The sequence below is a fragment of the Coregonus lavaretus genome (assembly GCF_964263955.1).
Source record: "Coregonus lavaretus genome assembly, chromosome: 10".
Classification (NCBI taxonomy): domain Eukaryota; kingdom Metazoa; phylum Chordata; class Actinopteri; order Salmoniformes; family Salmonidae; genus Coregonus; species Coregonus lavaretus.
In genome coordinates, this window is record NC_139997.1 from 21,747,835 (window position 1) to 21,763,631 (window position 15,797).

Consider the following 15,797-nt stretch of genomic DNA (forward strand, 5'->3'; position numbering starts at 1 on the left):
AAGTAAAAAAGTGTATTTATTGTTCAACAAATTTATTTTATTGTATTTTTACAAAACAACAAGACTACCAAAAAGTTAGTCGACAGAACAGGTCATTTAGTTTTTTTTTTTACAGAATACACAAGTCATCGCACAGTTGCAGCAACACTCCTTCAAAAGTGACGGTTGCAATCTTTTCACAACGTCGTCTGTCCGTCAGTTCACAACAAGCTTTCTCTGTAAAAAAAAAGAAGGTAGAAAATAACGACATTCTTATCGGACCACAGGCGATAGGGATCCAAAGACGACAGAGAAGACAGGCAGAGGCGTCCTGAGAGGACGAGGACCCCTGCAGTGTTATCTGTCCGGCCGGCTGCCTGACAACAACACACGTTGTGCTTCATATTTTTAGTTGTTTCTCCGCCACAACAAGTGCAATAGCCTTTATGCTTTTCGAACGGTATGCATTTCTACAAAAAAGAGGTTGGCACATTCAAGACATTAACTTTTTATAATAATGGAAATTTTTTACATTTGTGTTTTTCCTTATAAATACAATATAATTTTTCTTTCCCTGTATCCAGAGCCCACGTAAAAATAGTACAGAGATGTCTATTTACAAATGAATGCGGGATGAGCCCAAGGGTCATAAATAATCATAATAATAATTAAAAAATGTTGTTCTTCTTCCATTGTTCCTTAGAATGTGATCTTATTCTTTATTTTCTAGCTTTTTGCTGCGATGGAAAAAAAGAAAATGGGAGGCATCAAAGGAAGGTGTTTTGTTTTTCCGTGAGAGGGTTCCTGTATCCACTTATCTCATTTCCTGAAAAAGACAGAAAACGTGTCAGAAAACATGTGAAAAAAGGAACAAAAAGCAGAAAGCCAAGGCTTGTTTTTTTTCTCAAAATTATTATCTGCACATAACAGGTAGGAGCTCAAAAATCACAAAGTTAGCCTACATCGCTAGATATATAACAACATTTATTTGATTTGTCAATTCATTTTCAAAACGGAAACCAAAACCAGCTATACAACTAAATCAGAGGTGGCTCCTAAATTATAAAATGTTGGAAGAAAACCCAAATTTGGACTAATAACCATATAATGTTTCTAAACCAGGGAAAAAAAACCTATTCAGCTCTATCTCACTGTAACCCAAAACGCTGGTCAACAGCCCTATGGGAGCAGCTCTTGTTCGTCCTTCATAGACTACTTGACTCAGTAATCACATGGGGGATTGGCCGTTAAACAAGGAAGTCAAGATCTGAGGGAGTCACACAAAACACATCCCCCACTGGGGGGTAAAGACCCTTGCCCCTACCCCCCATCCAAACCAGGCCCCCCATTCACCCACTCTGTCAAAGTGGAAAGATAACGCTCAGCACCGTGACAGGATAGGGGTAACCCGAAACTGTCTCCGCAGTGAAACACACAGCCCATCTTTTGTAAGACCCTAGCTTTAATGTTCCTGGTGGAGCACAAAGGGCAGTGGAGGTGAGGGGGGCATCAGAGTGAGTTCCTGGGTAGTCCACGGGGGGGGGGGGGGGGGAGTTCTGTGAGGCTTTCCCCATGTTAGATCTCTGATGCAGGTCAAAGGTGAACGACCTAACATTGGGCCACCTATTGCCTGAGAACCATCAGATCTGTAGGACAGTATCTGGACTGACAGAGCCAATTCTGCACCTAATAAATGAGGTCATCAAGTACTAATTGGCTAAAGCTCTACTGAGCATAGCCTAGCTGAATGAATGACAAAGGTAGATGTGGTGATAGGTTGGCTTAGTGGGTAAGGGTTGTGCCAGTAACCAAAAGGTCGCTGGTTCTAATCCCCGAGCCGACTAGGTGAAAAATCTGTCGATGTGCCCTTAAGCAAGGCACTTAACCCTAATTGCTCATGTAAGTCGCTCTGGATAAGCGCGTCTGCTAAATGAGTAAAATGTTGGTAGATGCTTTATATCTGGCAACATTAAGACACTTAATACTACAATATTACAAATTGTCTGTCGAGGTACAATGGTCGCAACAATGGCAGATGAAAGCTAGAAACACAGTGCAAGTTACCACTGGGAATCACCATGGGCGCTCAGTGTAAATGCAATGTACCAGTAAGTGGTTGTACAGTAGGTTAACTATTAAAGTAATTTAGAAAAGATGTCAAAATGTTGTTGTGGTTGTTTCTTTTCTAGTCTTTTTTAGCCCAGGGGGCATACTACACAGCTTGTACCCACTTAAAAGGCCTTCTACCCCCTGACTAGGGAGCCTGCGGAGAGTACACTTAAAGCAGCGATCACACAGAGAAGTGTACACTCAGTAGTGCACAACAGAGGGAGAGTGGGGTGGGGGGCTGGGTTTGATATTATCCCACACTGTGCAGGAGATTTTGTGTTTTGTGTGTGTGTGTGTGCGTGTGTGCGTGCCTATTTTTTATGGCAAGATCAATAATTTGTGAGCGTGTGTGTATTATAGAGAGAAATATAGTATTTGTAAGCAATAGTAGACATATATCAAAATAATATCTATACTCTTGACAGGGCTTGTCATTTTGCTCAGTTATCCCTCAAGTCAGCATTTCAATGCTAGTGAATGATTATTTAGACATGTACAGTGAGGGAAAAAAGTATTTGATCCCCTGCTGATTTTGTATGTTTGCCCACTGACAAAGACATGATCAGTCTATAATTTTAATGGTAGGTTTATTTGAACAGTGAGAGACAGAATAACAACAAAAAAATCCAGAAAAATGCATGTCAAAAATGTTATAAATTGATTTGCATTTTAATGAGGGAAATAAGTATTTGACCCCTCTGCAAAACATGACTTAGTACTTGGTGGCAAAACCCTTGTTGGCAATCACAGAGGTCAGACGTTTCTTGTAGTTGGCCACCAGGTTTGCACACATCTCAGGAGGGATTTTGTCCCACTCCTCTTTGCAGATCTTCTCCAAGTCATTAAGGTTTCGAGCCTGACGTTTGGCAACTCAAACCTTCAGCTCCCTCCACAGATTTTCTATGAGATTAAGGTCTGGAGACTGGCTAGGCCACTCCAGGACCTTAATGTGCTTCTTCTTGAGCCACTCCTTTGTTGCCTTGGCCGTGTGTTTTGGGTCATTGTCATGCTGGAATACCCATCCACGACACATTTTCAATGCCCTGGCTGAGGGAAGGAGGTTCTCACCCAAGATTTGACGGTACATGGCGCCGTCCATCGTCCCTTTGATGCGGTGAAGTTGTCCTGTCCCCTTAGCAGAAAACACCCCTAAAGCATAATGTTTCCACCTCCATGTTTGACGGTGGGGATGGTGTTCTTGGGGTCATAGGCAGCATTCCTCCTCCTCCAAACACGGCGAGTTGAGTTGATGCCAAAGAGCTCGATTTTGGTCTCATCTGACCACAACACTTTCACCCAGTTCTCCTCTGATTCATTCAAATGTTCATTGGCAAACTTCAGATGGCCCTGTATATGTGCTTTCTTGAGCAGGGGGACCTTGCGGGCGCTGCAGGATTTCTGTCCTTCACGGCGTAGTGTGTTACCAATTGTTTTCTTGGTGACTATGGTCCCAGCTGCCTTGAGATCATTGACAAGATCCTCCCGTAAAGTTCTGGGCTGATTCCTCACCATTCTCATGATCATTGCAACTCCACGAGGTGAGATCTTGCATGGAGCCCCAGGCCGATGGAGATTGACAGTTATTTTGTGTTTCTTCCATTTGCGAATAATCGCACCAACTGTTGTCACCTTCTCACCAATCTGCTTGGCGATGGTCTTGTAGCCCATTCCAGCCTTGTGTAGGTCTACAATCTTGTCCCTGACATCCTTGGAGAGCTCTTTGGTCTTGGCCATGGTGGAGCGTTTGTAATCTGATTGATTGATTGCTTCTGTGGACAGGTGTCTTTTATACAGGTAACAAGCTGAGATTAGGAGCACTCCCTTTAAGAGTGTGCTCCTAATCTCAGCTCGTTACCTGTATAAAAGACACTTGGGAGCCAGAAATCTTTCTGATTGAGAGGGGGTCAAATACTTATTTCCCTCATTAAAATGCAAATCAATTTATAACATTTTTGACATGCGTTTCTGGATTTCTTTGATGTTATTCTGTCTCTCGCTGTTCAAATAAACATACCATTAAAATTATAGACTGATCATTTCTTTGTCAGTGGGCAAACATACAAAATCAGCAGGGGATCAAATACTTTTTTCCCTCATTGTATGACATTAGCACTGAACCATAGACAATATAAACAAAGATTTGTATAAATAAACCAAGATGGACCACAGCCTGTTTCCAATGGGAACAAATGAGCCAAAGTGGGCAGAACAAGCAAGGAGTGGGGCAGAGTCAAGCATGAGCTAGCGAGATCCTATTGGCGTGTTCTAGCATGGATCTGCATATTTCCGTTAGGGAACGCCTACTCTGTGAAGTGCGCATGTGCAATAACTCAATTTGCCTTTGCACTCCTTCTAAACAACGCCATTTTTTAAAACTTTTGCAAAGGGTAAAGTCTACAAAACTTAGTCCACTCTGTTCATAGCAGATTCTAGTTTTGGGAACAGAAAACTGTATTGAGATCAAATGTTTCATCGATGTGAAAGTCTGCAGAATGTTGGCCAAAATCCATCTTATTCCATCTTCTCCCACTGCCCGCCAGTGGGCTTCCTCTCACTATCATATTTGGTAGTGAGTGGAAACGCCAAGTGGATGCTTCACATTTCTACATCCATTGCAATGTCTGTCTCATTGTTCTATCTGTGATATAACTGTTATATTATCTATGCCCTGAGCTGTGTAAAGAAACTGAATACATTTGCTGAATACTGATCTGTACTTTGTTTTATTGACAAAGACCAATGCGTGGTAAAGGGGCACACTTGAATTAAATGATGTATGTATTTTCATAGTACATGGTCTATGAAAGGTGCAACATTTTTGGCCAGGTGAGATACAGCGGCTGCAGGGAAAGATCTTGAGCTGACATTCGTTAACAAGTGAATTTTTTAAAAGAGAGAAATGGACAAAGTGTTGACTATAGTATGTATAAGCTGGAAGTAGAAGCCTAAGTGTTGTTGTCCATTAGTTTACTCCAATTAGGGGAGGGATGGTAGGGTTAGGGGAAAATAATAAAGGAAAACATAGAAACAAATATACAGTACCAGTCAAAAGTCTGGACACACCTACTCATTCAAGGGTTTTTCTTTATTTGTACTATTTTCTACATTGTAGAATAATAGTGAAGACATCAAAACTATGAAATAACAAATATGGAATCATGTAGTAACCAAACAAGTGTTTTGACTTGTACTGTATATATTTATAAAAAATATATATGGGGGATTGGAAATGATGCAGACAATTACATTGATAGAAGCCACAATCTATTTGCAATATTAAAGCTGATCCACCCCCTAAAATGTTTTTATAAAAACAAAATAAAGAAATAAAGAAATAATAATGAGTTGCCTATCCCTGTCTTAGCTAAAACACAAAACCTGACATTATCCTAGGTCGCCTCTTCTGTACTTCTTCTCAGCCCCCAATTAATCCATAAACACCGGCAGACATTGTAGCTCCCAAGAACAAGAACCAACCATGGTCCCCTTGTATTAGCACTATTACCACTACCGTAGTGTCTCTTCTTGCCCCACTTCCTGATATGAATAGCTCAACTAAATGCAAGAGAGAAGAGAAAACCAGCAGATATTGTGGCTCCCAAGAACCAGAAATCACCTCCTCACCTCGTTGCGTTTCCTGCCCAGGCAGTGACCCCCTCGTGACCCTGTGGAGCCCCGCGATGAGGAGCTTCCTGTGGTGGAGCAGTTGCTGGACATATGACCCCCCCGCCCCACCAGGTAGCTGGGTTTGCCATATGGGATCAGGTCCTCATCTGTGGAGGAGATGGGATTGGGGGAGAGGGGAGAGTTAGGGTCAAGGATCAGAGATTTACATGTTGGGAATGGAGAGTAAGAGCAATGGCTATATTCTACTGATGAGAGGGTCTTGTAGGAAGGCGGGAGTACTAAGTTGTGACTTTTTAATGGATGGATTTATGAATTGAAATGTATTCATATGTTAGTGTGTGTGAGAGAAGGTGTTCATGAGCATGATTGATTTATGTATTATTATATGTGCAAATTTAAATGTGAATTAGTATTTTCTGGGTGAATGAGTGACTGTGTTTGCGTGTGAGTGCTAATAGGCTATTGCAAAGGCTGTGGCTGGGCTTGCTGTGAATATGGGACTGAGCATGTGTGTGAACACCACACTTCAGTATTTGCACCACTCACCGTCTTGGCGTCGCTGTCCTGATCCCTTCCTGTTGGGAGTGCACCTCTCTCCTTCTCTCCTCTCTATGGAGGACAAGAGCCCGGGGGCCCCCTCTCTGTCCAGGGACGTGTTGTCACAGTCTACAGCTGCTGCTGGGCCCCACACTGCTCCATTCTCTGGAGGTGGCTCTGGTGGAGGGGGGAGGTCTGGAGGAGAAGACAGACATGGACAACAGGGTTAGGGTTACACTGCGCTGGAAGAACAGTAAATATAAGCATATAGGCAAAAATACATAATGTAGGCTTTACACACAGAGAGACATGCTCATGCCCAACACACATTAATTTATTTGTTTGTTCATTCATCCAAACACGTATGCACACACACACAGGCACACACACACACCCCAGCCACGAGCTGTTCACTCCCTTACCGTCAGGCAGACGGTATCAGAGAATGACGTCTGATACCAACAGCCTCAGAGACAGTTTCTATCTACAAACTATCAGACTACTGAACACTAAAACTGGACTGACCACCTGCACTGACTCTCTGCAACTTAGCAAACATGCACTCACTCACGCACACACCCACACAGACATACACACACACACATATATACAGTGGCTTGCAAAAGCATTCACCCCGCTTGGCATTTTTCCTATTTTGTTGCCTTACAACCTGGAATTAAAATTGATTTTTGGGGGGTTTGTATCATTTGATTTACACAACATGCCTACCACTTTGAAGATGCAAAATATGTTTTATTGTGAAACAAACAAGAAATAAGATTTAAAAACTTGAGCGTGCATAACTATTCAACACTTTGTAGAGACACCTTTTGCAGCAATTACAGCTGCAGGTCTCTTGGAGTATGTCTCTATAAGCTTGGCACATCTAGCCACTGGGATTTTTGCCCATTCTTCAAAGCAAAACTGCTCCAGCTCCTTCAAGTTGGATGGGTTCCACTGGTGTACAGCAATCTTTAAGTCATACCACATATTCTCAATTGGATTGAGGTCTGGGCTTTGACTAGGCCATTCCAAGACATTGACATGTTTCCCCTTAAACCACTCAAGTGTTGCTTTAGCAGTATGCTTAGGGTCATTGTCCTGCTGGAAGGTGAACCTTCGTCCCAGTCTCAAATCTCTGGTAGACTGAAACAGGTTTCCCTCAAGAATTTCCCTGTATTTAGCGCCATCCATCATTCCTTCAATTCTGACCAGTTTCCCAGTCCCTGCCGATGAAAAATATCCCCACAGCATCATGCTGCCACCACCATGCTTCACTGTGGGGATGGTGTTCTCGGAGTGATGAGAGGTGTTGGGTTTGCGCCAGACATAGCGTTTTCCTTGATGGCCAAAAAGCTCAATTTTAGTCTCATCTGACCAGAGTACCTTCTTCCATATGTATGGGGAGTCTCCCACATGGCCTTTGGCGAAAACGTGTTTGCTTATTTTTTTCTTTAAGCAATGGCTTTTTTCTGGCCACTCTTCCATAAAGCCCAGCTCTGTGGAGTGTACGGCTTAAAGTGGTCCTATGGACAGATACTCCAATCTCCGCCGTGGAGCTTTGCAGCTCCTTCAGGGTTATCTTTGGTATCTTTGTTGCCTCCCTGATTAATGCCTTCCTTGCCTGGTCTGTGAGTTTTGGTGGGCGGCCCTCTCTTGGCAGGTTTGTTGTGGTGCCATATTCTTTCCATTTTTTAATAATGGATTTAATGGTGCTCCGTGGGATGTTCAAAGTTTCTGATATTTTTTTATAACCCAACCCTGATCTGTACTTCTCCACAACTTTGTCCCTGACCTGTTTGGAGAGCTCCTTGGTCTTCATGGTGCCGCTTGCTTGGTGGTCCCCCTTTCTTAGTTGGTTGCACCAGATCTTATTTAGGGGCTTCATAGCAAAGGGGGTGAATACATATGCACGCACCACTTTTCCGTTATTTTTAATTTTATTTTCACTTCACCAATTTGGACTATTTTGTATATGTCCATTACATAAAATCCAAATAAAAATCCATTTAAATTACAGGTTGTTATGCAACAAAATAGGAAAAACGCCAAGGGGGATGAATACTTTTGCAAGGCACTGTACACACATATATGAAATCCCACTCTGCCCTCCGACGAATCATCAAACAGGCAAAATGTCAATATAGGACTAAGATTGAATCCTACTACACCGGCTCCAACGCTCGTCGGATGTGGCAGGGCTTGCAAACGATTACGGACTACAAAGGGAAGCACTGCCACGAGCTGCCCAGTGACACCAGCCTACCAGACGAGCAAAATTACTACTATGCGCGCTTCGAGAGAAGCAACACTGAAGCATGCATGAGGGCACCAGCTGTTCCAGACGACTGTGTGATCACACTCTCCGTAGCCGATGTGAGTAAGACCTTTAAACAGGTCAACATTCAAAAGACTGCAGGGCCAGACGGATTACTAGGACGTGTACTCTGAGCATGTAGTGACCAACTGGCAAGTGTCTTCACTGACATTATCAACCTGTCCCTGACCGAGTCTGTTATACCAACATGTTTCAAGCAGACCACCATAGTCCCTGTGCCCAAGAACACCAAGGTAACCTGCCTAAATGACTACCAACCCGTAGCACTCACGTCTGTAGCCACTAAGTGCTTTGAAAGGCTGGTCATGGCTCACATCAACATCATTATCCCAGAATCCCTAGACCCACTCCCATTTGCATACCGCCCCAACAGATCCACAGATAACGCAATCTCTATTGCACTCCACCCTGCCCTTCCCCACCTGGACAAAAGGAACACCTAAGTGAGAATGCTATTCATTGACTACAGCTCAGCGTTCAACACCATAGTGCCCTCAAAGCTCATCACTAAGCTAAGGACCCTGGGACTAAACACCTCCCTCTGCAACTGGATCCTGGACATCCTGACGGGCCGCTCCCAGGTGGTAAGGGTAGGTAACAACACATCTGCCACGCTGATCCTCAACACGGGGGCCCCTCAGGGGTGCGTGCTCAGTCCACTCCTGTACTCCCTGTTCACCCATGACTGCATGGCCAGGCACGACTCCAACACCATCATTAAGTTTGCTGATGACACAACAATGGTAGGCCTGATCACCGACAACGATGAGACAGCCTATAGGGAGGAGGTCAGAGACCTGGCAGTGTGGTGCCAGGATAACAACCTCTCCCTCAACGTGATCAAGACAAAGGAGATTATTGTGGACTACAGGAATAGGAGGGCCGAGCATGCCCCCATTCTCATCGACGGGGCTGTAGTGGAGCAGGTTAAGAGCTTCAAGTTCCTTGGTGTCCACATCACCTACAAACTATCATGGTCCAAATACACGAAGACAGTCGTGAAGCGTGCATGACAATGCCTATTCCCCCTCAGGAGACTGAAAATATTTGGCATGGGTCCTCAGATCCTCAAAAAGTTATACAGCTGCACCATCAAGAGCATCCTTACTGGTTGCATCACCGCCTGGTATGGCAACTGCTCGGCCTCCGACCGCAAGGCACTACAGAGGGTAGTGCGTACGGCCCAGTATATCACTGGGACCAAGCTTCCTGCCATACAGGACCTCTATACCAGTCGGTGTCAGAGGAAGGTCCTACAAATATATGACCAGCCACCCTAGTCATAGACTGTTCTCTCTGCTACCGCATGGCAAGCGGTACCAGAGTGCCAAGTCTAGGTCCAAAAGGCTTCTTAACAGCTTCTACCCCCAAGCCATAAGACTCCTGAACAGCTAATGAAATGGCTACCCGGATTATTTGCATTGACCCTATGCATAGTCACTTTACCTCTACCTACATGTACATATTACCTCAATTACCTCAACTAACCTGTGCCCCTGCACATTGACTCTGTACCGGTACCCTCTGTATATAGCCTCGTTACTGTTATTTTAATGTTGCTCTTTAATTATTGTTTATTTTTCTATTTCCTTCTTTTTATTTTTTTACTTCAGTTTATTTTAGTAAATACTTTCTTAACACTTATTTTTCTTTAAAACTGCATTGTTGGTTAAGGGCTTGTAAGAAAGCATTTCACTGTAAGGTGTTGTATTTGGTGCAAAATTTGATTTGATTTGATATATTCATGCTACTCACACATCACAACTGCTGCTACCAGACTCTTATTTTGATTGTTAAACACTCCACAATTTAAACACTTGCCCGCGAATCACCCCTTCCCCAATATTATGTGTAAATATTGGACTATAAATTGTCCCTTCCTGTATTATACTTCTATTCTACTGAGCCATTTACTTTATGTTCGTATTCTTATCTGTTATTATTTCTTATTGCATTGTTAATTAATCTTGAAACACTAACCTCCTTGGTTCAGCACCTCTCTTCTGTAAGCTCCGCCCTTGGAGGTCTTCTTTTTCACTCGTGACTTCTGGCCAGGGGGAGTGTGTGTGTTGTCTGCTGGGGAGGGCAGAGCTCTTACTGTAGGTCAGCCAGAGAGTACAAAAAAATTACTATAAAGGTAAAGGGGTTATGTGTCCTTTGAAGCAAATAACAACATTGCAATGTCTTATGTAATTTCAGCTCTTTGTTTAGGTATTACGAATTACATTAATTACATACCGGATATAAATAAAACATAATTTTCTGTGTGTGTTGTGTGTGCGTGCGTGTGTGTGTGCGTGCATGTACGTACATATACTGTATCTTAATTTGACCCAGTTTCTCTCCCAGGAAAATAATCCTGCAAATCAAGTCTGATATTTTAATGTGGAAATTGCTAACTTTAGAAGCCTTTTTAAGCCTTGAATACACTACAAGTTTGCATTTCCTGCTGTGCAGGAACATTCCTGAAACAACAGGATGATTCAATTAGGATACAGCATCTGTATGGATGTGTATATGCACATCTGTGTGTGGTACATTCACTCGTGTGTGTTTGTGCAGAGCGGTAAGCATCACTGACCAGGTGTGGTGGAGCTGACATTGTCAGCACTCAGCGTTGCCCCCTGGCTGAGGTCACGGCGATGGGCCGAGCCATTGCGGATCGGCGTGCCCCCCTCGGAGCCCTCACCGTGCTGCTGGGCTGAGAGGTTGGGGTTGGACTGGGTGAGGGGAGGGCTGGGCGCCCGGGGCACTGGGACGGGACCACAAGGTAACCTACTGTATAATGGCAAAGAAAGAGAGGGTGGTTAGCAATAGCAATTACATACATTTGAGGGAGAGATTTTACTGCAAATATCATGAGTATTGTGCTATCTGCTGTTAATGACATTGGGCAATTACCATACCAAAGCATTAATTGCTTTATTAGTCTATGTTATTACCACCTCATTCATCTGAACAAGAGGGTATTCAATGCTATCCCAATTTGTATGGCTACAGTGTCTACCTGTACATACATGATGTGACTTTTAGAATTTGACTATGTTTTGTTTTGTTAGGCTGTGTCTTGTCATGTCATACCGTGCTAGATGCTGCCCGTCATTGTGGTGAAGGCGTGCTGTGTCGTGGGGTGGATGGTGGCTCTCCTCTCGGGGCGATGGCGTGAGAGTGGCGGTGGACTGGTGACTGTAGGAGGTGGTGGGGGACGAGGCGCCACCCCTGAGGGGAGGGGCGGGACCATCCTCACAACCCTCGGTCAGATAGGTCCTCTCTGGAAGGGGCGGGCACCACTCTTCCTCATCAGACCTGGGAAGGAGGAGAAAGAGGAGGAGAGGGTCAGAAAAGGTTTATAACCATTCAATTAACTTTTTCCATAGGTTCACTTTAGACAGAGTAGGATGCTGTGGCCCCTAGGAACACTGATCTATGGTCAGGGGGGATGTGCATACATGCGTATGTGTAGACCATGGAGGAAATGGGCAAGGCCAGGGAGTTAGGTAATGTCATGAGGCCAACGTTCCTCTCAGCTAGCCACAGGGGCTAACTCAAAGGTTAACGGCATTAACTCAGGTTCATCACCAATCTCTGCTAACGGCTATCAGCTGCATGGGGCTAGATTGAGTGGTGCATGAGAAGGCTGCTGAATGATTATTTTGTTCTGGTGACCCGGAGAGAAGAACATGAGAAGGGGAACTGGCTAAAGTAGGCTAATGTCATTAGCTAACAGGGTCAATGTGTGAGATAGGGTTGGGACTTGGGAATAGTGGCTAAATTGCTAACTGCCTGCTAGCGTCTTGGCTAGAGCCAATGTAATCTAGCTGTCAGAAATGGTTAGAGATAGAAGTTCGTAAGCCTCATGCCTGCTTCAGTTGAGCTGCTAGCCTAGCCTATTCAGGTGGAGTGAATGGCAGTTAGGAGCGATAACTGAATGGTCCCCTTGCTAAACCTTCATGATTACTGACTTGCTGGCCTTGACAATATTGTCTTATATGTGTGTAGGCGAATGTGTGTGTATTCATTTTGCAGTGTGACAGTAATGTGGTTCAGCAGGGAACTGGAAGAAAAGGTGCATTGAGGTCCAGAGCTCGTACGGGCTTAATAATAATATGCCATTTAGCAGACGCTTTTGTCCAAAGCGACTTACAGTCATGCGTGCATACATTTTTGTGTATGGGTGGTCCCGGGGATCGAACCCACTACCTTGGCGTTACAAGCGCCGTGCTCTACCAGCTGAGCTACAGAGGACCACAGAGAGAGACCAAAGGGGAGTCTGTCCTGTCAGACAGATAGGCAATGTTAGGCTAATGTAATTAACCTCCACACAAAACCATGGCCCAGAACTATTTGTTAGTAGGGCCTGAGAGTGCAGAGACAAGGGCCAGGAAAAAGAGAGCAAGTCAGAGGCCCATACTTCTATAGGACAGTATAGTAAGTAGCCTTGCATGAGCCAAAACGGCTCATAGGAGCAGGAGCCTATCTCCTGCTTCTGTAGCATGAGGCAGCTTGATGTACAAGTACACCCCCGGTACAGGACACTAGTCTATCGTGGGGCCTTACCCCCAATCTATCTCCTTAATGCTGAGTGCCAAGCAGAGACACATCAGGTCCTATAAAGAATGTCCATAGAGGGTATATGAGAGATCTACTGTACCTTAATTAATCAGTATTAACTTCAACTTAGCAAGAAGATGGTGTAATCATCGGTGTGTGTTGTGCCAGGCAGCATAAGTGTGTGTGTGTGTGTGCATGTGTACACGCTTATGTATATTTATATGCGTGTGTGTGTGCGCGTGCATGCGTGCTCACCCTAGCTCCATGTCCTCATGGTCATCTATGGGTAAATCCTCCACCATACACTCCTCCAGCTCCCCAAAGGAGGGGGGCGGGGGTAGGGCTTCAGTCCAGTTCATAGAAGGGGTCTTCACCGCCTTGCCCATGGACTTCTGCTTGGGTTTACCTGCACATAGACACACAAATAGTTGTTTTAGTGCTGTACAGTGGGAAGACTTGGTCCTAAGGTCTCTAAATACATTTTTATACACTTGAAAAGGGTATACATGTATATCACAAACATAACTAGAAGTCCCTCGTAATTTTTGGAGGCATGCATATGTGTTCTTGAAAAAGAAAAGGAGAGCCGTACACTCAAGGAGTTCAGATGCAATAATTGAATAACAACGTTTCTTTCGATAGCCAAGCTGTTTTCATCAGGGTATAATGACAAACACTGCGGGTCACTAGTTTATATAGAGTTTGAAAGGACACACACAGGTGTATGTAATCATGGCCGGCTGTGGCTTTATTTCAATGGTCGATTCACAGATATAAATAGAACATTTAAAAAAGCATGAATGGATAACATACGATCATAGATACAATTTGGTTACATAGTGTCACGCCCTGACGTATGGAACTCTTGTTTGTTTAGTCAGGGTGTGGAAATCTATGTGATGTATATCTATGTTTAGGATCTAGGTTGTGTTTCTATGTTTGGCCAGGTGTGATTCCCAATCAGAGACAGCTGTCGCTCGTTGTCTCTGATTGGGGATCATACTTAAGTAGCCTGTTTGCCTACCTTAGTTGTGGGATCTTGTTCCGTGTTTGGCTTGTATGTGTATAGCCTGAGGACTTCACGTTACGTTGTTTCTTGTTTTGTTTATTGAGTTAAATAAACATGTATGCTTTTCACGCTGCACCTTGGTCTGACCCGTCTCCCAACGACCGTGACACATAGGCCTACTAACATTATATACAATGGATAGCAAAAACACGTGCTCCACTAAGGCAGTTATTTCTATTATAACTTGTCCTTGTGGTAAAAAAATTGTGGGCAAAACTAAGCGCGAACTAAAAGTAAGAATCTCTGCGCATCGTAGCACCATTAGGTGCAAAAACTTGACGTACCCAGTTGCGGCCCACTTTTTGGAAGCTAACCACTATTTCGTCCCTTCGCTATATCGACATTGAACACGTCACCCTCCCTAGGAGAGGGGGTGACCTTGAAAATGTATTGTTAAATGAGAGGCCGCCTGGATCTTTCATTTAAAGACCCTTGCTCCCCTTGGTCTTAATGTAAAGTTTGATATGAAGCCATTATTGTGTTTTTGATATCCATTTTACATAATTTGTAAATCGACCAATGAAATAAAGCCACAGCCGGCAATGATTACAGACACCTGTGTGTGTGTCCTTTCAAACTCTATATAAACTAGTGACCCGCAGTGTTTGTCATTATACCCTGATGAAGACAGCTTGGCTGTCGAAACGTTGTTATTAAATTATTGTATCTGAGCTCCTAGAGTTTGCGGCTCTCGTTTTATTTTTCAAGTCTTCTACTCCGCTAGCCAGCACCTCGCCTAACCAGGTGTGCGTTTTTTCCGCCTCCAGATGAATCAGTTACACCAATTTACAGTAGGTTAGCTCCCACTATGTCTCTTGTTGCTAGCTAGTAGGTACCATAATGCTGTTCTATGGCTCCAAAAATGTCAAAATGCCTCCAGTTATTATGTGAAACTTTTTTTGGGAATGTTGCTTTGGGTTCTTGGTGCCCCACCTTGAACCATACCATGGGAAACACAATCTTAAACACAGTCTTACCGCTGTCCGTCCTGCAGCGGTCGGGCTGGGCGTACTGGGAGGAGGGTCCGGCGGGCTGGGTGATCCAGTGGCCGCCATCTTGCTCTGTGGGGCTGTGAGACCCCTGGAGCGCCTGGTTGGTGAAGGGCATGATTGGAGTGCTGGCGTAGGGCGTGGTGGAGGAGTAGGGGCTGTTAAAGCTGCGTAGGTCCTCGGCGGTGGGGTCAATGGTGCTGTAGATCGGGCCTTCGGTGGAATCGCCCGTGCTGTACTTCTCTGTCTGGTTCAGGTAGATGGATATACCCGCTTCTGGTGCCGAGGGGGGTCAGAGGTGAGAGGTCAGATTCAGGTGAGAGGTCATCTTCTTTTGTCATTTGATTTATGGTTATAAGAGGATTTATAGATATTTAACTGCAGAGTTAGTGTCAAAGTTGATATGTGAGCTACAGTTACCATGACATATACAGGATGCACTATTTGGTAAAGCAAAATAAAAATGTTTTAACAATAATTCAACCTGTTGTGTTTTCCAGAAGTGCTTGAATTCAGCCCCATGTCTGCCGTACAAGTTGATGTCACATGAGATGATGGAAACTATACATTCAGACTTCTTCAAAGACTGAGGGAAGAT

General features: G+C 44.2%; 1 protein-coding gene across 1 annotated transcript in view; it reads right to left on the reverse strand.

Annotated features, from left to right (window-relative positions):
- Window positions 1-15,797, reverse strand: part of LOC311136250 (roundabout homolog 3-like) — a gene marked incomplete at its 5' end in the record, with an annotated part of 309,721 nt that continues 293,924 nt past the window's right edge. The window contains 8 exons of the mRNA XM_084170382.1: window positions 1-805; window positions 5,713-5,861; window positions 6,262-6,447; window positions 10,571-10,683; window positions 11,168-11,368; window positions 11,672-11,896; window positions 13,397-13,547; window positions 15,188-15,475. Of these exons, the coding sequence (XP_084026508.1) occupies window positions 794-805; window positions 5,713-5,861; window positions 6,262-6,447; window positions 10,571-10,683; window positions 11,168-11,368; window positions 11,672-11,896; window positions 13,397-13,547; window positions 15,188-15,475 (1,325 nt within the window). The 3' untranslated portion in view covers window positions 1-793. The remainder of the gene's footprint in view (window positions 806-5,712; window positions 5,862-6,261; window positions 6,448-10,570; window positions 10,684-11,167; window positions 11,369-11,671; window positions 11,897-13,396; window positions 13,548-15,187; window positions 15,476-15,797) is intronic.